Here is a 26,503-nt window from a genome sequence, read left to right as displayed (position 1 = left end):
CACATGGTTTGGAATAAACTACATAATTATATTTTCAGCAAATTTTGGCAAGAAAACTCCACTTCTACATATGGCCCTTGCATTTTAAGAAGGCTATTCCAGTAACGTATTTATTAATTCAGTGGTTACTGTACTTCGCTCACCCTGATGTTAATAGTCTTCATTTATAGTTAAACCATAATAACCTATTTGTTTAGCAGGTAGAAGTTGGCAATATCAGATTGATTTCTAACTCAATGTCCATGAGCTATGGCTATGAATGGTAAATAACGCAAAGCCCTGTGGCTTTCATAGCATCAGTAACAAGTCTGAAACATTCAAGGACAGGATCTATTTATGCATATTAGTCACTTCAGATCCAGGCACCACATGAGACACACAACGCTTGTATATGAGTATATATATTTATTTTTAATATAAAGCAGTTATTTTTAACTATCATTGTATATGTGCCTACAGGAAAATTTTACATTAAAGTTACATTTTATTTGAACTGATCAATTTAAGCATATTAAATAAAAATGGTAGTAAAAACCATAATGTAGCACAGACGTGAAGAAAATATTCAGATTAAAACCACGTCTAAGAATGAGATTACAATATTTACACGAGACACGAAAATAATTTAATCCACATTTCATTTTTAATTATTAAAAAAAAAAAAAAAAAGCATGTTTTCTCCTCGGCTTACTGTATATCTAATACAAGAGCCAGACTTTAATATTGCTGCTAAGCACTTGACAGCAGGGTAGATGTGAATATTTGTTTCAGGATCTGTGGGATCTGCTTTGTATCCATAGCAACAAAAGATCGCCCCGCTGGAAGTGTCCTCTGGAGCCTGTGGGTTAAAGGGGGAAATACGAGGATATTAGCAATGCAAATCTCTTTATCATGGAGAGTGGGAGCAAAAAAGCTTTCAGATGTGAATAATGAATAGATACATGCTATTTAATTGCCCAGTGAATAAATGCTCCTGAATAGACCAAGGAAGGATACACTAACACGAGCTGCTATGCCAAGGAAGGAAATGGAATGGCAAGGGCAGACCTTATTAGCCGAAAAATACCCATTATTTTTAGGATCTTCCTTAGAATATCTCTTACAATTCTTCACCCGAGTTACCCTTTGCTGGCAGAGAACTTGCTTGGCAAGGCCTTGGGTGCAATATATATTCGTTATATTAATTTAACAGGTGACCATTATTGAAGGCTTTTTTGCAATATAGAGGTGATTACAATACTGTAAGACAGAAAACAGTGTGGGGGGGGGGGGGGGATTTGTCAATACGGTGGCACTATACATATAATGAGCTAGTTTCTCACATTTGGCCTTGTTTTCTGACATTTTTCTAAACAGAGGTGTCAGAAAAGCTTGATAAGGCCTCATTCACATCTTCGTCGGTCTATTCACTGTTCTGCTTTGTCAGAGGTGCAGAATAACGAAAATACCGGAAGCGCCAGTTCCGTTGTCTGATGGACACCTTTACCCCCAGACAAAACCCATTGACTTTAATGGGTTTCCGTCAGGGTGTTCGTGATATTAACTGACACTATAGCGCAGCATGGCCAGGAGGCTGCTGGCCATTGCATCCAGGTCGAGAATGAATAGACAGATGGCCGGGTATGTGCGCGGCCACCTCTCCATTCATCCCATGAATATGCCACAAATGTCTTAGATGGGAACAACCCAAATGTATTGTGGAAGATTAAAAAAAAGAGGGAAAAGCGCTCTATGATTGACTTCTAGTATTTGGTAATGGTGAGGCAAAAAAATGTCAGCTTTCAGTTTACGACCTACGAAGTGTTGCTTTATAAATGGTATAAATAAAGCTTTACTACACATTTTTGCACTGTGTCCTATATTCACTGAATTCTAAGTAAATGTGTCAATTTCTCCAGAAAGGGGACTTTACAAAGGATGTAAATCAATGTACACCAGTCTCACAAATCCATGGGAAAAATTTTGATTGTTCAATAAAAACAATAAAGTCAATTACTGTATGTGACTAATGTTTTACAGGTACTAATTTTCATCCTGTGGTGATTTGGTGGTTGTCTTATTTGACCCCTTACCTTTCAGCTTGGTCTCCTAGGGATCCAATGAAAATAGCAAAAGCATTAACCTGAGTATTAATTGTCAAGGCTCGAGCAAACCTTTCCGGTGGTATGCCATAACGTTCTAGGTTGGCATCACTCAAGACTATGACAAAATATTCATCTGCATCCTCCTTAGCTATCTCCTTTATGGCATGCTCGGTGGCTTCCAAGGTGTAATCTCCACTCATACAGAACTGAGAGTGGGCATGCATGGTCTAATGAAAGAGAGCAGGTTACATAATATTAGTTTTACAAGGGAGATAACATTCAATTCTTACACAGATTCACATATTCCCAAAGACTGGTTCACTGAAATTTGGTATGTTGACACTTGGCATCAGGGCCAGTGGCTCCAAATGAAAAAAGTTTGAAACTTCAGCACTTAGTTATCTCAAGTGCTGTAGATTCCAATTTTTTTTCCACCTCTGCATCTAATAAGAGCCAATGCATCACCACACCAAATAGACCATGCATAAGACAATCATTTTTAGAAACTGGCTTCAGATGGGGCCCCCTATCGCATAAAGAAAATAACCGTCCAAACCTTCAACTAACAAAAAGATAAACAAGAAGCTGGGCGGGCAAACAAAAATATTTGCCCACAAAAGGCAAGTGAGTGGTCCGGATTCTATTTTCAGGTTATTCCTACTCTAATGTTGGGCATGAAATGTGTTCTTTTTTTACATTATTGCTACTACACATCAATAACAATTCAGGACTTTTAGCAAATTACACCGCATCTCCAACCTATTTACCTTCAGAACCTCCAGCCTCTGCTTATTGTTCCTGGGGATCTGGTCACTTCTGATCAGTTCAATGCTGCAGCCATCTCCTGAATGGCCTGATACATCATACTGATAAGAATAAGAAAAGAATATGAAACAGTAACAAGGTTAAAAATTAGATACCATCGCCTGTACAAGATGGGCCACTTAATCAGTTAAATTAAATGGGACCTATCCATAGGTTTATTATTTACATTGCATTGTACATACCCAGAGCCGTCCTTCCTCCCAAAAAAAGAACAAACAAGGCCCCTATTGTTTCCAATTCTCCCAGTGGGAGCAGTTTACCGCAAACATATTGATTGGGGCAGATTAACGAAGACTGGTGTTTCATACGCCAGTCTTAGCTATCTGCTCCCTTCGAGTAGGATGCGACAGGTTTTTGAAGAAATCTGTATAATATTCCTGCATGTGACATGACCTCGTCTGTGCACCATAATTTTAGCACAATGACCACGGCTGTACACCATTCATTTCTCCCCCATTAGAAATAAAATAAAAAATAAGTATTCTCACGTCACCGCTCCTCTTCTCGTCTCCTCAAGCTAACTCAACATGCGGCGGCTCATACAAGGTCTTGATCCCGAGCATCGTCAGGGCCTTATATGTGACACAGCACTCAACGTCATCAGTGCTGCGTCACGTACAACGTCCTGAAGTTGCCTGGCGTCAAGAGCTTGTATGGGACGCAGACAGAAGTAAGAGCCTGAGTAGAACTGAAGGGGAGAAGAGGAGCAAAGAGGTGAGTATTCTTCTTTTTAAAATGTATTTAACTGTCCGATGGGGGGTAGTCGATCGCTGTGGGGGGTAAGGGGCCTGGCACGGGCCTCTACCTCGCTACGCCTCACATAGTAAAATCTATGCCACTCAGGAGTGGATTTCCACTATAATTTACGCCAGTTTTCTGGCATAAATTATAATAAATTTGTCGGTCCATTGTGGCTCTGCCCTTTTTAGGAAGCCACACTCAATGTTCTGTCCCATGCAAGTAGAAGAGACCTGCAGGTAGGGCTGGACAATTATGACCTAAATCAAAATCACGATTAAATGAACATGTAACCTCGATTCTGATTATTGAACGATTATTTAGACCACACCCCTATTTGCATTACACGCCCCCTATTTGCATGCTACGCCATTGAATTTATAGTTATCCCGTGAGCCTGCTGTATACTACTGTATATAATATACTCCCCACACAGTATATTGCCCCCATAGTGCTCTCCACACAGTATAATGCCCCATTGCTGCTTCCACACATTATAATGCCCCTATAACTGCCTCCACACAGTATAATGCCCCTATAGTTGCCCTCCACACAATATAATGCTCCCATAGCTGCCACCACACAGTATAATGTCCCCATAACTGGCCTACACACAGTATAATGCCCCCATAACTGCCCTTCACACAGTATAATGCCCCCATAACTGCCCTCCCAAAAGTATAATGCCCCAATACCTGCCTCTACATAGTATAATGCCCCCATAACTGACTTCCACGCAGTATAATTCCCCTATAGCTGAACTCGTACAATATAATGCCCCCATAACTTCCCCAATAGCTGCACGCCACACAGTATAAAGTCCCCCATAGCTGCCCCCATGCTGTATAATGCCCCCACAGCTGCCCACAATAGTGCCTGATAAAAATAATAATATAAATACTCACCTAACCCCGTTCCAATGACGAGTGGAGGAGACCCCTCTGCTCCTCTGGTCTGTGCAGCTCGGCACAGACTGGCGTGATGTCGTCACTGCCTAATGTCCAGCAATACATAGTGAACGGTAGCACAGGGACCTTACGGCCTGAAGATGCAGATACAGTTTAAACCAGGAGAAAATAATTTATAAAACCGAAATTCACAAGATGACGTCGATTAATTACGCAGAATTTAGATTTTGCTTATTTTTTCGATTAATTGCCCATCCCTACCTGCAGGGATGTAGCTGCCCATGGCCACCCCTCAGCAGCAGCTGCCTGCTCAGGAGGGAGAAGCATGCTAAAGGAAAATTGCCACTTCCTGAGAAAACAGGAACTTTGGGAGCTCCAATTTTGAGGCATAGTGCTTAATTCACTCTATACAAATTAAACATATAAAGACATTTTGCACGGTTTTACTTTACTCTAGCATTTTCTACATTTCGGGATGTAATGTTATTTCTTTACATACTTTTTCTTCCTTACACAGCATTTTAAGCTCTTTACTAAAAGATTATTACACTTTAAAGTTTACTAAACTGTCTTCAGATTGGAAACTACCCACTCGGCATTCCTTCACACTCCTGTGGAATCAGAGACACGGAAGACGAACAGACTAGCTGTTTATCTGGTCATTATAAATAATAATGTGTTAACATCAATAAGGTATGTAATTCAAATCATTCAATGTATATATTATATGGAACACATAACTTGGCAACTAAACTCATACCTGGTATACAAAAGTTTAGTTTAAAAGAAAATTCCACTCTTCCTTATCTTCTGATATTAAAAAGTTATGCCAAAATATAACATTGGTATGGATCCGGGACCTTCACTTATTCTACATTTATGCACTATTCTATCCAGCAAAAAAAATAAAAAATCACTGAAAACTTGATTGATCTATTATACAGTAAGGGTTAAGGGCACAGGGAAATGTGATGCCGACACCGATAATATTTTACTTTTTTAAAACGATACGACCAGCAGATGATCGAGCGTTTGCTCGTTCATCTGCTGATCACTACCCTGTTTACACAGGCCAATTATCGGCAACGAGCATTATATGAAAACTTGTCTGCACGATAATCGCCCAGTGTAAAACCCCCGTTAGTGCACAAGAAGCAAAAAAACAGTGGATTTGCACACGGACATTCTGCGGTGGATTACAGTAATAGCCATGTTGATGAGATTTGATCAAAACTCAACTACACACTGCAGAATTTGGTCCGTACGGGAATTGACCTGCGTTGCGGATGTTTTAATCGGCAGTATGTCAACTTCTATTGCAATTTTTCCCTTCTTTCAACGTAAAGCGGTGAAATCCATAGGCGGATTTTTGGCCGATTATTCCGCAACATGTGTTCGTCCCTAAAACTATGTTGACAAACAAAACACATCATAACGTATTCATTATAGCCATCATTGATCCTGTAAAAACAAAAACTTCCCTGTAAACAAAATCTTAATTTCCAGAATTTGTACAGCTACTCTGGCAGAATACAGTAGATAGGTTAGAAAACTAAAGACGCTAAATAATTGCTAATAGCACATATTAAAATTTCAACTTAATAGATAACCTTTTAAAACAATATTTTCTCACATCATACCATACAAAATAAATCCTGGAACTTATCTGGCACTTTTATTTAACTAAAGGGATTTAAAAGATAAATCTTCTGCTAGCTCTACCTCCATCTGATCGGCGCTAAACTGTGGAGAAGTTTACAACACATTTTTTCCACTCTAGTTTCCAGTCAAGTGGCGGTGTAGTAAGGGTGAATCGGCAGTTTTGTAGGAAGCCTTTCTCTACACGAGCCCTCTCAGCACTGCTGATTTGCCCAGAGGAGGAAAGTTTCAGTCAGAAGTGTAGTGTCTGAATGGGTATCTGCAGATTAAGACACTCGTTTAGTCGGCACATATACAGATGTGTCCTTCCTTATCTTTCCTCTAGGCTCTACATATCCCAAGATGAGTGGCGCGAGATGACCAGTTTGAAAAAAACAAACTTGATTTTGTGATACTCTGTCAGGAGTTACCGTATTTTTCAGACTATAAGACGCACCCAGGTTTTAGACAACAGAAAATCGGAAAAAATGGTTTCATATTTTACTACTTTTACAAAGAAAAAACAATTTCTTAAAAAAAATTTGTTCTGTTTCACCACATTCTGAGAGCCAAAACTTTTATATATTTTTTCATTGATTGAACGGTGTGAGGGTTACTTTTTGTGGGACGAGCTGTAGTTTTTATTGCCACCATTTTTTGGTTCATACGATCTTTTGATCACGTTTTATTTTTTTAGCGCTAAGGTGACAAGAAAACAAAGATTCTGGTGTTTTCCATTTTTTTTTTTTACGCCATTCACTGTGCGAGTTAAATAATGGTATATTGTAATAGTTCGGACTCTTACGGACGTAGCAATACCAATTTTTTATATTTTTTTTATTTTTTACATTGTGCTTGGGGAAAAATGGGCAAAGTTGTTGTTTTTTTTAACTTTTAATATTTTTTTATTTTTTTTACACTCCTGAAAATGTATCTAACTATTTTTTACACATTTTGTTAGTTCCCCTAGGGGACTTAAAACAGCGATCGTTAGATCACTGGTACAATACACCAGTTTGTCATTTTTACAGGCTTCTGTGAAGCCCTGTCGGAGGCATGGCTTAGCAGAGGTAAGGGTCCAACCTTCTAGCTTTTTGTGCTCTTCCGACCACTTAATGATTACATGATCGAGTTAAGGAAACAGCGTTACTCGCTGAGCTACGCTGTTTCCGTAACTCCCATAGTAGTGAATGGTAGTTACAGAAGCAGCGTAGCATGCGAGCTACGCTGTTTCCGTAACTACTATTCAGTTCTATGGGAGTTACGGAAATAGCGACCGCAGCATTTATATGGGTTTTCCCATGAAGTACATTTATGACATATCCACATCAAAAATTTCAGATAGATGCGGGTCCCGCTGGGACTCGCACCAATCTCTAGAACGGGCCCCTAAACCCCGTTCAAGCTTTTTGTGCTCTACCGCCACTTAATGATTACATGATCGAGTTATGGAAACGAGTTACGCACCAATTTATAGGTGCTATTCCACAAAGCAGAGGTAGCTATTCTGTACATGTACAGAACAGATACTGCACACAGTCCTTTGCAGGAACCGGACCACCATACGTGACCACCGATCACAAAATCTACCAGTGAATGTTACCCCTGAATACCAAAACTGATTTGGGGCACTGCTAAGACAATGACTGGAATAAAAATAAAATAAAAACTATTTAATTAAATAAAAAGATCTATTTAATTAAATAGGTTTACAAAAGTGGGAATACACCTTTAAGAGAATCATCAACGTATCCTTTCCATTTGTAATTACCTTGAACTTATGCTCATAGTTCTCAAATGCTTCCATGAGCATACAAGTTGCTTCCATGGAGCGCTCCAGCCTGCCATCCACCCCATTAAAGCGATACATACTGCCAGATACATCAACCAGGAGACGCAACCTCTTGGGTTTCTGCTGTGGGCTTCCAAGCTGTGCAGAGATAGAAATGTCAGGCACACTACTCTTACATGTAAAAGAAAATGCAGAATTTTAAAGGCTGATAACAGAATAAAATAGTTTCAATGAACTAGAAAGCAATTTTAAATTGTGCACATATTTAACTGTTAGAAGCCTAATACAATGCAATTTATATTTTAGGATCATCTCTGCACTGTGCTTGCTAGGCAGCACCCCAAAAAAAATGTGTTCATACTCCTATCAAGAACTGGCATGCCATTTACATAGGGCAGAAGGGCTGGAAGATCTGGAGCATGGCTAGACAGATAAGACTCATCCAGCCTGGAGATTTCAGTTTGTGACCAAATAGGAAGAATAAATGTGCAATAAACTGCAGCCGCCTTATAGACCTATGCAAACATTAGAACAACACCATAAGACAGTAAAGGTATGTCAACAGCACAGAGCTGTTGTATATTTGTTGAGATTGTGCCTTTTAATACTATTATCCTAAATTAATATCTACACATTTGTGGCATCAAGTTACCAGAATATCAATAAGATAGATATTGCTATATTCTATGGGTGTGGACCTCAATGTGAACTTAAAAAGAGAATTTTCTACCCAAAATCACCAGTAAATGTAGCTGCTTTTTTGTGTTCTTCTCTATCAATGTATTAAAGTCTTTCAAAATACTATCATACTTGATACAAATTATAACATTGAAAATATCTGATGTCTTACTGTTCCAGTCTTGGAGTCCACCCGCGGTCTGACCAATATGATTAGTCAGAGATAATTTCAGCTACACCCACAAAGGAACAACATGTCCAAGAACACATTGGCAGAATACTTACTTCGGGCTCAAGCTCTCCACGCCTTTTGTAAATTGCTTTCTCTCCCGTTAAACCATCAATGATTTTGGTGTCGTCCAGCTCTCCTATTGCTTGATGTTTAAGCCATTGCCTTTCTTTACCCTTTGCCTTAAAAAAACAAAATTAAGTATCATATAGTGATTTGCAATATCCTTCACTGTACTGTGACATGATATTATACATCAGCATCAAACTGGCACAACTCAGGCGTTTCCAAAGATCACCAGACCTACTGCTCTCCAGATTTAAAACAAGGGTTATAATGTTAATATACAGTATAATATATATATATATATATAAATATATATATATATATATATATATATATACACACACACACACACACTGTATACATATATTTAGATATATTTATATAAAATTCTTCTACATTATTAGGGGAGGGATCTAGGTGGTCGTCGTCGTCGTCCCCCCCCCCCCCCCCCCGTTGTTGAAATCACATCCAATTCACCGAACCGGGGAGAGGAAGTGCACCGTTCCAGTCCTGCTGCACACTTCTTGCTGAAGCCGCTTCATTCTTCCCATGCTGAAAATGGGGGGAGGGAATGGGAGGAGAAGAATTTGCCTCCTTGCCGTTTTATCATCCAAGAGGGAAAGGAGGTCAGGGCCTGCACGCAGTAGAAGCCCCGCTCGAGGTATATTATCTGAATGTCTGTATACATGTTTTACTCTGTGTATTTAGATGTATATGACTGTCTGCATGTGTGTTTATATGTTTGTGTTAGTTACTTTTATGGGGCATTACTATATACTGTAAAGCGATATTAAAAGTTCAATAAATTGTGGTATTTGTTAATTTAAGGGTAGAATTAAGTCCGCACCGCAAAGCTATGTGGTTTCAGCAATTTCTCTCATGATCCCACTGATTGTAGACTTGGGGTTGTTTGTATCAAATGTCTTTGACTAAGGGGGTCCTCTGTTTGGAAACTTTGAGATACAATGAAACGTGGTTTCAGAGATGTTGCTTGGATAGGGTGACAGTCTTAAAAATGTATTGGGCATTAGCCAGTTTTTACAAAAAAATATTTATTTTGGGTCCATACTGACATGTAGTTTATTTAGAGTTTTTTTTTGGCAGTTTTATTTGATGTATTGAAGAAGGACCAATTGCCTTGGTGTGCGTGGCACACAACAATCAGAACTTTGTTGGCCGGGTAGGGAACCGGTTATAAAACTTTCACTTCCACAGCATTGTTCTGCAGATCACCACTTTAGTGCTGCTTTCACCATTAGTTAAAAGTTCAAAATAAAACTACTAAAATTACCTATAATATACATGCAGGTTTACAGATATATATAAATTATCAAATTTGTTCATAAGGGCGCTTGGGCCAATAGTAATGATGGGACTAAATATACGTTTTAAGAGTAACCGTACCAGGATATAATTGCTATTTATATTAAATTAATTATCTGGGAAAAAAAAATAACCACGTGTCAATCAACAATCATAATGAAGAAACAAATGATAATTTCCCCATTTATTTTACACATAGGACATCAATGAGATCTGACTGTATATTACAAACTGAGGAATACTGTTTCATTCATTTCACTCAACAGCAATTCATCTGGACTCTTCTTGATACAGTTCTTCCCAAAAAGGATCAATCATTTGCTACTGACTAGGAGAATGTCAGGTCACTCACAAAAGAGAAGCAATCACAGAAAATCACAAGAGAAACTACACATTTTATAAGTTAGTTATTTGCAGATGGAAAACTCTTTCTACGATCGATGTCAAAGTTATCTTTTTGGTAGTGCTTTTATAAGAACAAACTGGAAACTAAACATCTAGAATAGGTGGGCACTTCAGATTCTGTACAGATCAACGTTCAGCTTGTGCTGCGTACACTGGGTACAGGGTCAGTCGTCATTTTTTATTATCAGAGGCATAGTTACAATAAGAGGCAGATAGCACAGGATCACACAAATGACTATTGGTGATAAAGACCTTCTCCCCCTCCCTGCACAGTGACTACTGCATATGCCATAGAGCATGCTCATAACATTCTCCCATATAAGTTTTCTGTATTTTTTATTTTTTTTTGCAATATCTTTTTATTACGTTTTCAAAATATGAAACAGTACAAACAGTGAATCCAATTTGATATATATGTTATCCAGCAATTTTCCAAGGGAACATTCAACTTGTTGAGTAGTGGATAAACAATATCTTTAATATATTTTTACAGTAGCATAAACATAATAAGAATGGACATTGGGGCAAAGGTGGGAAGGGAAAAAGCGGTAGGGGGTAGGGTGTTAAGGGGGGGGGGTTGGGGTTCCTTACAAAAGGTATGTGAAGAACATCAATAGCTTTGTTATTGATACATCAAAGAGAATCCATATGCATAATGTTTCAAATTCACATAAATGCATTATGGCAATACCAGAATAAAGGGTGTAAAAGGAAGATCACACACTCAGTTTCCAAGTGATAGAATACAAATATATGGTGGTGTAATGTTGGCTAGATTCAGGATTCCTGAAAACCTCTAAATGTAAACCATGGGTCCCAGACCAGTAGCAATCTAGCACGAAAATTTGACTCCCAAAATTTGAGTTCCTCAAATCTGTAAATTTGATCTATTTTATTAATCCATTGAGGGATAGTAGGGATAATGAGCGATTTCCACTTTGCGGAAATTAATAAACTTGCAGCTGTGAAAAAAAAAATGTATCAAATAACTCGTATATTGGTTGATGGGGGGGGGGTTGTATAAGAGAGAGGACAATAGTGGGATATGCAATTTACATATTTTATAAATCTGTTCCACTAGGCCAGACCAAAAATGATGCAGGGCTGGGCATGCCCACCAGATATGCAGTGGGCATCATTACATCTCCAGCACAGAGTTTTCTGTATTTATGAACCCATTGTTACTTTTAGTATATTTAAAAAGAATAGCTCAACACAGGATATAAAACATCAATAAAACATGCTATCAATGTCATATTATTGGCAGGGCTGATTGTAGCTTTGAGGCTGCCTGAGGCAAAAATTGAAATGGCGCCCCCAGATCTTTATTGACATCCCCCTGGCTGTTCTACATCACTAGCAGCCTCGCATAAATAAAAATCATACGAACCATTATTTTGCTGCAGATCATACAGTGACTACAGTACTGATTAGAGGCAAAATAAACTTTACATTAAGTGACGTCTTCTCAGATTCTTGTGTTCTTTTTCTCTTTTCTTCTCGATCCGGTCCAGACCTCTATTAGGACGTCTCCCAGCAACAGCCCATTTCTGCAGTTTGCCGCTCATATGTCTTCAGCTTATCACTTTTCAAACATTTCAGCACCTATAATTGAAGATAAAGTTCTCATGGTGCCACACACTACGCCCCTAAATATAATAGCGCCATACACTGCACTTCTAAATATGATAGATCCATACACTGTGTCCCTGATTATAATAGCACCATACACTGTGTCACACACACACTGCCCCATGTAGATAGAGCCCACTGTAGATAGTAGAGCCTCCCATAGAGCCTCCTGTAGACAGTGCACCCCAGAGCCCCCGTAGACAGTGCCCCACATATATAGTGCCCCAATAGAGCCTCCAGTAGATAGTGCCCCCATAGAGCCCCTTTAGACCGTGCCACCTGTAGATAGTGCCCCCCATAGTGACCTACATAGATCCTCCTGTAGATAGTGGCCCCCATAGATCCCCCTGTATAGTGCTCCACATACAGCCCCCAGTAGTTAGTTTCCCACATTTAGCTCCCTGTAGATAGTGCCTCACATATAGCCCCCCCTGTAGATATGCCCCACCTATAGCCACCTGTAGATAGTGCTGAACTTTATATCCCCCTATAGATAGTGCCCCACCTATAGCCCCATGTAGATAGTGCCTTATATATAGCCCACCCTGTAGATAGTGCCCCACATGTAGCCCCTCCCTGTAAATAGTGCTGAACATATAGCCCCTCCTGTAGATACGGCTCCACATATAGCCCCCTCTTGTAGATAGTGCTCCACATATAGCCCCTCACACTTTTAACAGAAAAAAACTTTACATACTATAGAGCCCCTGTAGACCGTGCCACCTGTAGATAGTGCCCCCCATAGATAGTGACCTACATAGATCCACTTGTAGATAGTGGCCCCCACAGATCCCCCTGTATAGTGCCCCACATACAGCCCCCAGTAGTTAGTTTCCCCACATATAGCCCCCTGTAGATAGTGCCTCACATATAGCCCCCCCTGTAGATAGTGTCCCACCTATAGCCCCTTGTAGATAGTGCCCCACATATAGCCCCCTGCAGATAGTGCAGAACCTTATGGCCCCCCTATAGTGCCCCACCTAATGCCCCCTGAAGATAGTGCCCCATATATAGCCCACCCTGTAGATAGTGCCCCACATATAGCCCCTCCCTGTAGATAGTGCTGAACATATAGCCCCACAAATAGCCCCCTGTAGATACTGCTCCACATATAGCCCCCTCCTGTAGATAGTGTTCCACATATAGCCCCTCACACTTTTAACAGAACAAAAACTTTACATACTCACCTAAACCCATTTTCGCGCCGTCCTTTTGAAATGCAGGCCTGCTCTCTTCTGAGAAGGTCTGCTGGGGCTGAACGACGCAAGCTGCGCGACGATGCCATTCTGTCATTCAAGTCATTTTGCCCTGCCAATCAGCACCTTGCCCTGTCATTCAACGGTGCCATTGGCACGATGACGTCATCACGCCGCTTACATCATTGAAAGGCACGGAATGTGCCCTGCCATTCAGCCCTTCTGAAAGTAATTGTATCTGCGCCATATAGACGCAGGTACAATTATAGTGCAGGAAGGGGTGGCAGCGGCTGGTTTCAGTGGCGGTGGCGTCTGGTTTCAGTGGCGCAACCGCCCCCTCCGATAGGCAGCAGGCCACAACCTGAGGCGAGATGCTCATCTCACCTCATGGACAGTGCGGCCCTGATTGTTGGGGTCCAGCTGGTGGGACATCCACCAATGCTAAGATGTGGGAACACATGCATGTTGACTCTATATATTATTTTTTTTATTTATTTTGCTTTTGTAGTGCCAACATATTCTGCAGCGCTGTACAGAATATGTCATCGCTCACTGTCCCAGTGGAGCTCACAAGCTAAATTTTGTATCATTATGATTTTGTAGTGTGGGAGGAAACTGGAGTACCAGGAAGAAACCCCTGCAAACACAGTTAAGAAAGTTCATTCAGATATTGCCTTTGATGGTATTTAAACCAAGGGCTACAAGGCAACAGTGCTAACCACTGAGCCAACTTGTTACCCTTCTGCCATGAATTTCTATGATAGTAAACCCCCTTTTAAAGGTATTGTCCAGGACAACATTTAACAAACATTGTATTATGACCTACTATAATAAATTAAGGACAACTGTGTATCAGAGGTGTACTAGCTTCTGTGCTCAGTTTCCACAAGTGGAATTGTGCAATGTGGGTGAGACTGTTACAGTAGAATTGACAATTCTGTTTTATATATGAATGCTTGTATGTTTTTGTGAATTTGGGGATGAAACTACTGTAGACTGTGTGCACTGAACTTACCAGCACAGGAAACATACAAACATATCCAGAACCACAAGGAGTTAAGTGACCAATAGGATGGAACCTGCCCCCTAGCACATAGACAGACAATGACAGCTCCTTTGTATACCAAAAACGTTGTTTATATCTCTAATGCAGCGCAAACTTAACCCCTTAAGGACACGGCCAATTTTAGCCTTGAGGACAGAGCAATTTTTTTTACATTTCCCTCTTTGCATCCCGACGCTCATAACGCTTTTATTTTTTGTACGACGTAGTTGTATGAGACTTTGTTTTTTGCGGGACGAGTTGTACTTTATGTACGTACCATTTTTTGGTACAAATACATTATCGTTTAATTTCTATAAATTTTTAATTAGATTAAAATGCAGAAAAAAAGCAGTTGCGCAGCAGTTTTAATATTTATTTTTTTACACCATACACCGATCATCATAAATAATGGTATACATTTGTTGTACACGTTGTTACGGTCGTGGCGATACCAAATATGTCTATATTATTTCATGTTTTTGGACTTATATTTTAAAAAGTTTATTTATTATAAAAAATGTGTGTTTCTGTGTATTTTTTTTACTTTTTATTTATTTATTTACCATTATTTTTTTTTTACAATCATTTAACTTTTTTTGTTAATCCCATAAAGGGATTTATTATTTTGATTTTTATTTTGTAACTGCAATGTACTGGCATAGATCTATATGCCAGTACATTAGCCTGTTACTGATCGTACACAGGCAGTTGTTAGGACATACCTCAGTATGCCCTAACAACAGGAAATATGTTCAGACAGCCCTGGGGTCCTTCACTGGACCCTGGGCTGTCTGGCCATACGAGTTGTGGGCTTTGATCGCGTCACAGTTATATTCTGTGACGCGATCAATGTGCAGTCCCCTCTCTTTGAACGCCGCGATCAGCTGTCATCGCGGCGTTCAAAGGGTTAACAGCGGAGAGAAGATGTTTCTCTCCTCTCCGCTGTCAGAGCGGGGCCGTGGCTGTGTATTACAGCCGTTGCCCCGCTCTCGATCGCACACACAGAGACGGCAGAGACGGCTGTCACACAGGACGAGTATGCTCGTCCTAATGCGCGAAGTGCTCGCCGCTCAGGACGAGCATACTCGTCCTGTGTCGGCAACCAGTTAAAGGGGTTATTCCATGAATCATTTTTATACCAAAAGTCCTGAAATTCTGTTTATAGCCGTTTCAAAGTAATTTGCAGTGTCTTAAACATAAGAAAGTACATCATTCATCATCTTTTGCTTCCCCGTGCCCCTCTTGGTGCTGCTGCTAATCTGTGCTGCTGGGGGTGGGGCTCTGAGCAAAATCAGTCTCCTTCCCCTCTGGCAGCTGACAAAAATAGTCCCTTTTTACTTTACAATCCAGCTTTACAATCCTTCAAGCTGAGATTGAGTCTTCTCCGCTATACTGTCATGTTACAGCAGAAGCTCTGCTCCTTCGCAGACAAGCACTTTCTATTGGCTGCTTTGCAGTGAACATAGGATCACTATGCAGAAACATGACTGTGTGGAGAAAGACTAAGCATGAGTGTCCACCTGTACTCAAATCAGTAGGTAGACGTGCACATTGCTCTACACTTTGAACACCAGGTGGCGCCATACTCTGCAAGTAAATGTCATAACTCTTCTGCGGATCATTTTAATAAGGAGTTAAAAAACAAAATTTTTTATAATGTGGTCGCTTTATTTAAATAAACATAATATTCTTCTTGGCATAACTCCTTTAGGGACCCATACACATTAGAAAATTTTTATGATTAAGATTGCTGTTAACAATAACTAGATAGGAATTAGTTTCACATATGTGAAGAACAATTTTTATCTTAGGCTTCGTTCACATCTGGGTTGGAGGCTCCTTATGGGGGCATCCGTCGCAGATCCGGCAGGGATTACCGGAGATTACTGAAGAAAATAGCGCCGCATGCTGCGCTATTGTGTCCGGTAAAATCATGGTCCCCCCGACCGAAAGCCAACAGAACCTATTAAAGTCAATGGGTTGCTTCTGTTATGCCCTTGTTCTGCTTCTCTGGTGGAGCAGAACAACAGAATGTCACAACGCAGCTGTGAATGAAGCCTTACTTTTGACACAAACACAAAAAAAAGTAAAGAAATATGACTCATAGTGGTTCTGTTTTATTAAAAACGTCATATTCCTTAGTGCACAGATGAGGGCCCTGTAAATTAAGTTTATTTTCTCTGTACGAATAACAGTTTAGTGCACAATATTTATTCCTTAAAGGCTATGTACACAAGCAATTTTTTATCATTAAATGTATGTATTTTGTGTTTTTAACCAACTTTTAAATTTACTTTTATTATATATTTTTTTACTTTTAAAGATACAGCTTCAACGTATACAGGAAACATAAAAGCTGAATCTTAAAAAGTTAAAATAAAAGTGAATATGAAAGTTGGTTAAAAACACAAAATACATTAATTTACTAAAAAACAAACAAAAGAAAACCATTTGCTTACGAAGGTGTACATAGCCTTTAACTTCTTTGCTCCTTATTTTTATTTACTTTGACAATACCATGCCAAATTCCTGCAGAGCTTTACAAATAAATGAATGCATGTACTTCCTTTGGAACGTATACGGTCTTTGTTAGAGGTCTTGCTTATCAACTGGTGCGCTAGCTCCGAAAGTATGAGTAGTTCTTTCATAGTGAGCTGGCGGGCTGCCTTTTCACAGACTCTATAGAATCTCGCTAGAGTTAGCATCTTCATGCTGCTGGCCAGCTCTGAGCTGAACAAATTATTACTTGAAAAGCATGTCTTGGAAGTGACATCATGAAATGCTGGATATGAGCCGCTCATGTGCATAGCTCACAAAGAGGCGCTGAAGTCTTTTGAAAGCAGTGAGGACTAATGAAAAGAGCTAAACTCTCCCTGTAAATTGATCTGTAGCGGAGTAAATGGTGATTCTCTTTATAGCATATTAAACGCAGGAAAGAAAAAAAACAAAAATCAAAACAGGTTTTATAAAAAAAATTAGCCATTCATATTTAAAGTGACACTCTGGCCAAAACAAAACATTCCCATGTGCTCCATTATGGTGTTCCATGTGTCAGTCTCTCACCTGTTATTTTTCTTGCTGTTTCTATCTCTATATATCAGACTGGGATGGTTGCTTAGCAGCAGTGTGAATCAGGCTCGGTGACACACTTTCTCTACTTCAGTCTATGGAGATCGATGTGTCACCCATCACAGGCTTCAGCAGTTCCTGTACCACACTAGTTTTATACAGGATGGGGGCCAGAAACTTCTATCATCATCTACCACTGATACTTAGACAGGTTCCTGTCTCACAGATATAATGTAGAGGAATATAGTGCAACTTCCCTGTCTGTATACTTAGGGTTTTTCAGTTTATTTAGGAGAATATAGAGAGACTATAGAGATATTGATAATCAGTGTCCCCCAGCATGCAGAAATTGGATGGTCTTTAGCTGGTCATGTGATGCTATGCTGAAGCATCATGGGATTGATAGCAAAGCAAAGAGGAAGAGAAAGCTGGGGGAATCAAAAAGAATCAAGATGGAGGCTTTAACACACACACAAGGCAGCAGTTCAAAAAGGTAAGTACAGTACACATAAAGGAAATGTAGCGTGTGGTATACAGTCAGGTGGGGAATGCAGACATAGAAAGTTGTGTTTACACTGAAGGTCTTTGGGTCAGTTCACACTGAGTTTTTTGACGCGGAAACCGCGTCGGAAAACGCTACAAAAAACGGCCCCGAAAATGCCTCCCATTGTTTTCAATGGGAGGCGGAGGCGTTTTTTTCCCGCGAGCGGAAAAACCGTCTCGCGGGAGAAGGAAGCGACATGCCCTATCTTTGGCCGTTTACGTCTCTAACCTCCCATTGACAATGAGAAAGTGTATTTCGCAGCGTTTTTGCCCGCGGCACTCAATGGCCGCGAGCGAAAAACGCAGAAAACGGTGTGCAGGCAGATCAAAATCTGCCTCAAAATTCCAAATGGAATTTTGAGGCAGAATATTCTGCCTGCAAAAAAAGTGTGTGTGAATTAAAACTCTGCGTTATTATGAAAGAAATATAAGATTGGTAGATTTTCCAGTAATAAAAACCTGTATAAGATATTGCATAACAACACTACCACCGTATGCTGATCCGTATACTACCATATTAGCATCAGGATTTAAGGGTCAGTTACAAACAATTCCACTTGGAAATCCTGCTATTTTAAAGCCCATTTTACATGGGCTGATGATCGGGTGTAGGAGCGCTTACCTTTCTGATATGGGGTGATAAGTCTGTTGGAAATAATCTTGGCTAGAAAGACTACAGTGTTTGGACATTCTGTCCCAGGACCTCCTCTCATAAAAACAGACTCATAGGGCTGGTGGCCATTTAATAGGCTAGCCAAACACATGAGTTAGTTATAAGCCATTATATTCCATTATAATCTACTGAGTTTTTTTTTCATAAATGTACAGAACCAATTTAGTTTGCACTTTCAAGCAAAAAAAAAACAACTACTATCCCATTGATTGACCCAATAATAATTACTCCCCAGTCTGAAATGGTTTGCAGGTATTTCTGAGCATTTGATTGACCACCGAAGATATGAATGGGAAATAAATCACCACAATACATATAACACAAGCTTCCTTTTCATTGAGGTGACACAACTAACAGCCTATACCAACTCATTAAAAAGGGTACCTCTCCCTGCAAGACAACCGTTCATCCCCATCCTTCTTCTACTAACACATGTCAGCAGAAGTTAAATGAAGACTAAGGACCAGAAGGAAACATACGTGCAGGAAATATGTGAGATCTAAGAGAGACAAGAAAGGTTAGTAAATGGCCTTGCATTCTCTTGAATACATGACTAGAGTTGTGTTACTCAAACAAATGTACTATCTACACATGGTCCGAGTCTGATCTGTCATCAAGGCTTCATTTTTGCGGTTTTTGAAAAATTTCCAATATCAGGATTTTGCTCATCCCATATTTCAAATAATAAAATGACAGACTAAATAATCCATTGTACTAATAAATCCATATTTAACAACAACAATTCGTCCACTTTAGTAAGAAAATTTGATTTCTCAGAAGTTAATCTAATAACTACATTATGAAAGATGGTATATGAGATAATGGAAAGACAAAAAAGAATAATCTATCATTATAATAGCGTAGTACTATAATAACTTAAACCTTTCAGTTTCCCAAGATAACCCCTTTATGGCTGGCGTCTAGAACTCCTAGCTAAGAGCAGTTTTTCGCGGGGGGAAGCCACGTCTAGGCATACAGCCACCGAAATGTAGCACTACATGACAGCCATTCAAATAGATGACCGTCCATGTAATGCATTGATCCATCTGTTCCAACAGAGCGGCTCTCCATTCTGGCGCATAGAGAGATTCCCTAATAGGGTATATGGACAGGGGTTGTTTTTATTGTTTTCCAAAGAAAAGCCTTTTAATGTGCTCATTCTCTACTTGTTTAGAAGAAAAGGTTACCAAAAGTAAAAACTGCATTTGTGTCTCTCATATCATCGCTCTTATTTTTCTAATATGTACCAATGTATGTATTATTTTGGCTATTCCTCAATATAAACCTTATCATGTGCAAGCGAAAGCAATGCTAATAATAACAACCCTGAGTAGCACTCAACATTCCACTGCTACCCTATAGGCTGTGTGAGGGTTTAGCATCAGCAGAGGTTGGTACAGCGGTTTCTTAGTAGCCAGAGACAGGGACACCGTGCATTAAAGTTCATAACAGGGCTTTGCCTGTGTTTTATTCTTGTCAAAGAAACAGCCTCTTGTACAAGAAGGCAAAATACAAAATAAATCCTGCTCGGCTGAGCACTAACTAAACAAGATATTATCTAACTATACCAAGTGCCTTCCTACCAGGCACTGGACACAAAGTAACACAGGTCTTTATTCACATAGAATACAAGCTACTCCAGACTTAGTAGTCTCCGGTCTGAGTCAGGGGTGAGACTGACACACACTGTGTCTGCACCTTTTTATACACAGGCTGCAGGTGCAGCTAATTGAGCAGCAGCCTTGTCCTACAAACAGAGATGGACTAGGGATTGGGGAACCCGCCCTGCTCTTCCCCAATCCAACTCCAGGCCCTTTTTCCGGCTTTTCCTTAAGCCGAGATTGGAAAGCTAGAGGTTTCTATTGCAAAAAATACTCATTCCCTGGAGCCTAGGATACATATGACAGAATTCTAGGGGAAATGTAACTTCCCTCAATGACTTTACCTGTCACTGTCTCACAGCTGTTTCAGCTTTTCATTTGCGGAATGGTACTCGTACCCTGTTGATGGCACCTACAGTGTAGTAACAGGGAAACTTGATCTGCCAAAGTCATCTACACTTTAGCAACCATCTATTTATTGTTGCAATGCATCCGAAAAAAAGAATAAAACGCATATGGATAAAAACCAGAACAGGAAACATTAGTCGCCAAGCTCAAATAACGTTGTCTTGTTTCTTCTATTGATGATGCATTTGAATACCGTACCGGTAAGATTTCTGAGGACCAGGCCGCATACGAGTTGTGTGTACTGTGGAGTAATCTCTGGTGACTTCAGGTCACCCAATTCACCAACTTCCCAGACTACCTACAGATGTTGGCCATAATATGATTCACAACTGTTCACGTTGAATGCAACCTTCGCTACAGGCATCAGTAGAGTAAGAGTTTTCTGCATTCGTTTCAGGAAGAGATCTTTTTTTTTTGTTATGAGCTGACTAGGGAAAGGTACAGTTTTGAAACCCGTTGTCAATAAAATAATCATGACTACTTTATTTAAAGGGAACCTGTCACCAGCATTTCACCTATTGAACTCTACTCACCACTCGCTGGCCGCTGCTGTCAAAAGTTCATTGCCGCTATCCCCTTGTCTAAACTCCTCCTATGACCGTAAATAACGGTCTGCAAACATTTAGCGCCTTTTATGGTAATTAATCCGGCAGTCTCGTTCGTTCCTCTTCTTATGCCCGAACACCGCCGAAAACTGCCCCACCCTGAATGGCAAAATTTTGTCTGAGATTGCGCGCTCGCGCCTGTCATGTATCGTCCGACACCCTTCCCTGCTTCGTCCGGGCCTAAAATCTAGTTACTGCACATGCTCCGCTTTGGTGTCCCATTGTATGCACACACCAGAATAGGACATCGATGCGCAAGCATGGGATTTCGTGTATGCAGGGGGAGGCGAGGAGCAGTCAAAGTAAGGAGGTTGGGTTAACTAAAAAATGCTTGAGAAATGAAGATATGACTCTCTTATGCTCATTAGCATACGGCATGGGAACACTAAAAAAGTGATTACTAAAGCTACGGAGCCGACCTAGAAGATAATTGTAGGCTACATAAAAATGATTTTCCACCCACTTCCACCAGGTATTGCTGGGTTAACAGGCGAAATGCTGGTGATAGGTTCCCTTTAAGGCTGTCAGCTAAAATTTCCCATTCTAGCTTTTATCCATATGCATATTATTGTCAATTATTATACCATTGACAGTAAATGGCCTTGGTCAATGACAGTCACCATTGCCTTGCAGTCATCATCAAATTGAAAAACGTCAGCTACAAAAAAGGAAATTCATATGTTCAACTAAAGGCATGGCTGGTATGCTCTATGAAGATATTTGCCCTGTAAAAGACCTCTGAAGTGGCTGAGCTAGGGCCCATTCAGACGAGCGTGTTCCTCGTCCATGTGATGTGCATTGAAATAACGCACAGCACACGGACCCATTTATTTCAATGGGTCCATTCTGACATACGTGAGTTTTCACGCGAGTGTCCATTGCGTGAAACTCACTGCATGTTCTATATTGGTGCGGATGGCAATACGAAATGCACACTGATGGACATGAAACACAGAAAAAACGCTGCATTTTTTACGTGTGCAAATCACGCTTGTCTGAGTGTAGCCTAAGGGTCAAGGGATTGACTATATTATTATTTAAAATAAAGTCAGATAAGCAAACTCTTGACTTGGATAAGGGTTGAGAGAAATTCAAAACGTAAATGTGACTGAAGTCTGCAAATTCGATCTCTGCATTACCCTGCGGAGGACATCATCATAATAAAATGCTCAGAAGCCTTTGCTTGTAGCAAGAAGCCCTGATTAATAATATATATTTTGATAATTGATTAAGAATCTTTAGCTCTAGCATACCTGTCTCTCCATCTGTATTTACACACAGATCTGGTAGATATCCATGGAGCAACCTGTCTACACTGCACTGCGTGGCTTAATAGAGTTATTTACGGTAGGATATAATGTTATAGCTGTGGCTTCAGTAGGCTCAAATTAAACAACTTGGAAAGACACCGGTATTGTGATATGGAGGATGGACTCGCACAATAATTGTGGTAAGTGAGCACAGTATAATTAGTAAGATACATTTATATAAAAAGTCTTTCGTGTAATTGGGATTCATTGACAGTTTCAGTGTGCTTCTTCATATTGCATTCGGCTGGAATGGACAGCAACTTCAGCATAGTAATGTATTAGGATGTGTAGAATTTTTATTTTTTAAATTATATATATATTTTTTTATCAGGTGCAAATGGGGTTCTGTACTTCAAAAATTAACTGGAAATATTTTAAATGGATAAATAAGTATATTCACTAATACACTAATTGTTGTGTGTTTTTCCTCTCCTGATCTTCTACTTGCTGCCTCAATGTAAATATTTTGTTTGCTCTGGGATGGCCATGATAGAGTTGGCGGACGTCCCGTTGTCTTGTCTGGTGTCATCAATTTACAGAAAAATTTGAGTCTGTTTGCATTTTGTCAGGAGGAACGATGATCCAGTTTGCAAGGGATCCTAATGACGTATAAAGTGTTCACTAAGGCTCCTCTTTCATGGCCCGATCAACAAGACAGCTCGTCGATTGGCGCTCTGTCGCTTCTATCGCAAGGAGCAATAATCGTTTATGTATGGGGATGAGCGAACGTTACTACGCTGGTTCGTCCCCATACATTTCCATTACATAGGCAGGACATATCCCTTTTTACAGAGATGTGCTGCTGACTAGAAACCATTTTGTTGGCAGGGTAAACGAGCATATCAGCTGATGAATGTGCAAATGCTCGTTCATTGGCTGATCGTTGTGATGTTTACACAGGGCAATGATCGGGAATGAGCATTCGTATGAAATCATGGCAAAACCGCAGAAAAAAGTGCATGTTATTACAGTCTTATGGTCAATAAAATATAGTAAAAGCAGAATCGTCCAAATGGAATTGAAAAGGAGGAAATACTAATCAGGGAATTAAAAATCAACCAAACTTTTTACTTGTATAATACAGTAATTGACTACATATCATTAAAAGCCTAATTCCAATAGAAAATAAACATTTTTCTGCATTCTAAGTACAATAAAATACCTTACATCTTGCTGCTGAGGGACCAGAGTAAAATAAGTAATGGTCCTTGTAGCACATTTGTGGTCACCGGTACTGGCAATTGCAGTATTTCCTATACAAACTCATGAAATTAACCTGTCATTGTTTGATGCAGTTGTCAGTTGTAGTATTAACTATGCTGACTCCCAACTGTCTAATGACAGCGCTGCTCCATTGTCACGACCAGTTTAATCTTCGACTAAGGTGTAGTAGAGAACAGTGGGGAATCTCCACAAAAGCCCAGTTCACGCAAAATTATGGGGGGAAAGAAGAGTTCCATAAATCGTACCAGCAAACTGAAGTTTCAGTTTTTGCTTGGAATTTGACCGTAAAGTTTATTCATACTTAACCATTAGGTGAATACGGTTAACACACTAGAGTTCATTCAAATTAATTATTTTCTGGGACTATTTGGCCCCCTTCACATCACGTTAATGCCCTACAAAAGCTCCCGACGTACAAGCTAAACGTGGCTCCATTATAAAGAACACTCTTTTTGCCATTGTTGGTCTGGAATACGTCAGTATACCTTTCTTTTAAGGAAGTAATAGCGTAGCAGACTATACTATTCCATCCTGAGGAATCCCGCAAAAAAACAAACAAACATATACCGCCGGATATACATTTTTTTACATGGTGCATGGTAGCTACCTATGATTTACTCCTCAATCAGCTTGGTGAAGACTGGTGAAGACTGCACTCAAGAGGACAGTTTAAAGCTGGATGCAGAAAGCAAACTAGTCCAAACAAACTAGGAGGCAGCATTGTGTAGGTACTATTCCAACACAGTACGGATTCCTCAAGTTACAGATACAATACAGTTAGTAATAATAATAATTATATATATATATATATTATATATATATGGAAATATACCAGTAGAATAAAAAAATATAAATAAAAAACCAATACTGTATGTATTTGTTCACAATCATGGTGTTTGCTCTGATCACAAATGGAGTTAACTCTTCACAGGCATCTCATACCTGCATCTGTTTAAAGTGCATGCGTCTTTTTGAAAATTGGCAATCAGAATTGCTGATAGATTCTGATGTTCTATTGTATTATTGCTGCATCATTACAGGTAATGTGTATTCAATTTTAGTTATACATTTTTTTTAAATACATGTAGCAGAAATAGGACCACAGACAATACTCAGTATCCAAAGCAATTTCCTGTCTGCATTATCATACTTTTTTTTAAAACAGATTACCTGTAGACTGTCCAGGATAACCCGGAGAGATTGAACTTGTCTGCGTACAGCTCCTGAGAAACGTTCATATGTAGAAGCATCATATTCACTCATTTGAATTTCCTTCAACCTATAAACAACACAATGCTATACACATAAAATAATTTACTTAATAAAAAAAAGAAACAGATCAAAAGAAACAAAATAAAGTCATATGGTAGTGTGGTAGCCTAATTGTGTATTACTATAAGCAAATTATCAAGTTTACACATTTGTTGTGTATTTAAAGTGAAGCTACACTTTCTAGCCACAATACATAGTATATTGGGGAACAAAATTATGATAAGCAAGAGCAATGGCAATAAAAAAAAAATCAAAGGAAGCAGCAGAAAAAAGTAGAATTATCTGCCACATGGTTGTAGAAACTCTGCAGAGAACACAGGGGTTAATTTCCTGCTAATTTCTTCCATTTTAGGCTGGTAAATGGATGAAAGGCAGGACTTGGCTATGGGGCAGAACGTAACAATATTTGTCTCCTATAGCAGACAAGGCAGAGGGGGGAGGCTCCTGCTGCAGCCAGTTGCCTAACAGACAGACACAGGATTGTGAAAAGGTGGAGGTGTGAAATGGTTGATTTTCTGGGACACATATAAAATAATAAATAGTTTTTATTGGTACTATTGATAGGTACGTATAAATGCAATGATTAACTCTTGAACGTCTTTTTTTGGGGGAGATGGAAAAAAACAGCAATTCTGCCATTATGGTGATACCAAATGTTCAACTTTTTTTGGTTTTACTACTTTTGCTGAATTAAAGCTTGTTTTATGTAAACAAAAAAACACAAAAACGATTTTTGGGGTGCCACTTTCTGAGACCCGTAATGTTTAAATTTTTCCGTGAATGGGACTTGTTTTTATGTTGGTTTTTTTTGTGCCATTTTGGTGTGCACACATTATTGTTTTTAGAATTCTTTTCACAGGTGGAACAAGGAAAAAAAAATATTGCGGAAGTGCTTCAACAACGAGCTTTAAGTAATAAGAGGTTTAAGTAATGTTATCTTTTTCTACAGGTCGTTACAATTGTCGCAATACCAATTTTAATTATTCTTTTTTTTTTACTGTTTTTAAAAAGTAAATATTATTTTAATGAAAGCATGTTTTTTTGGGGTGGGACTTATTTTATTAAATCTTGTTGAACTTTATTACATTTTTTATTTGTCTTACTAGGGGACTAGAAGCTATGATCCAATGATCAAAATGTTTTGGAATACTTAGGACTCCAAAGCATTATTGTCTGCCATTGAAAGTTATCGGCACTCCGCAATGGCATTGCAAGGTGCCGACAGACTGGCAGTCTCTT

At 39.5% G+C, this 26,503-nt stretch overlaps 1 protein-coding gene across 2 annotated transcripts in view; it reads right to left on the bottom strand.

Moving 5' to 3' along the window:
* Window positions 1-621: 621 nt before the first annotated feature.
* The window catches only part of VWA8 (von Willebrand factor A domain containing 8), a 458,876-nt gene continuing 432,994 nt past the window's right edge, over window positions 622-26,503 (bottom strand). For both annotated transcript variants that reach the window (XM_075852288.1, XM_075852287.1), the window contains exons 41-46: window positions 25,163-25,271; window positions 8,949-9,074; window positions 7,965-8,123; window positions 2,852-2,950; window positions 2,073-2,311; window positions 622-838 (exon numbers count right to left, since the gene is read on the bottom strand). In XM_075852288.1, coding sequence (XP_075708403.1) covers window positions 730-838; window positions 2,073-2,311; window positions 2,852-2,950; window positions 7,965-8,123; window positions 8,949-9,074; window positions 25,163-25,271 — 841 coding nt within the window. In that variant the 3' untranslated portion in view covers window positions 622-729. The remainder of the gene's footprint in view (window positions 839-2,072; window positions 2,312-2,851; window positions 2,951-7,964; window positions 8,124-8,948; window positions 9,075-25,162; window positions 25,272-26,503) is intronic.

This window comes from Rhinoderma darwinii, chromosome 2 (assembly GCF_050947455.1).
Source record: "Rhinoderma darwinii isolate aRhiDar2 chromosome 2, aRhiDar2.hap1, whole genome shotgun sequence".
Lineage (NCBI taxonomy): Eukaryota > Metazoa > Chordata > Amphibia > Anura > Rhinodermatidae > Rhinoderma > Rhinoderma darwinii.
This window is presented reverse-complemented; position numbering and strand designations above follow the sequence as displayed.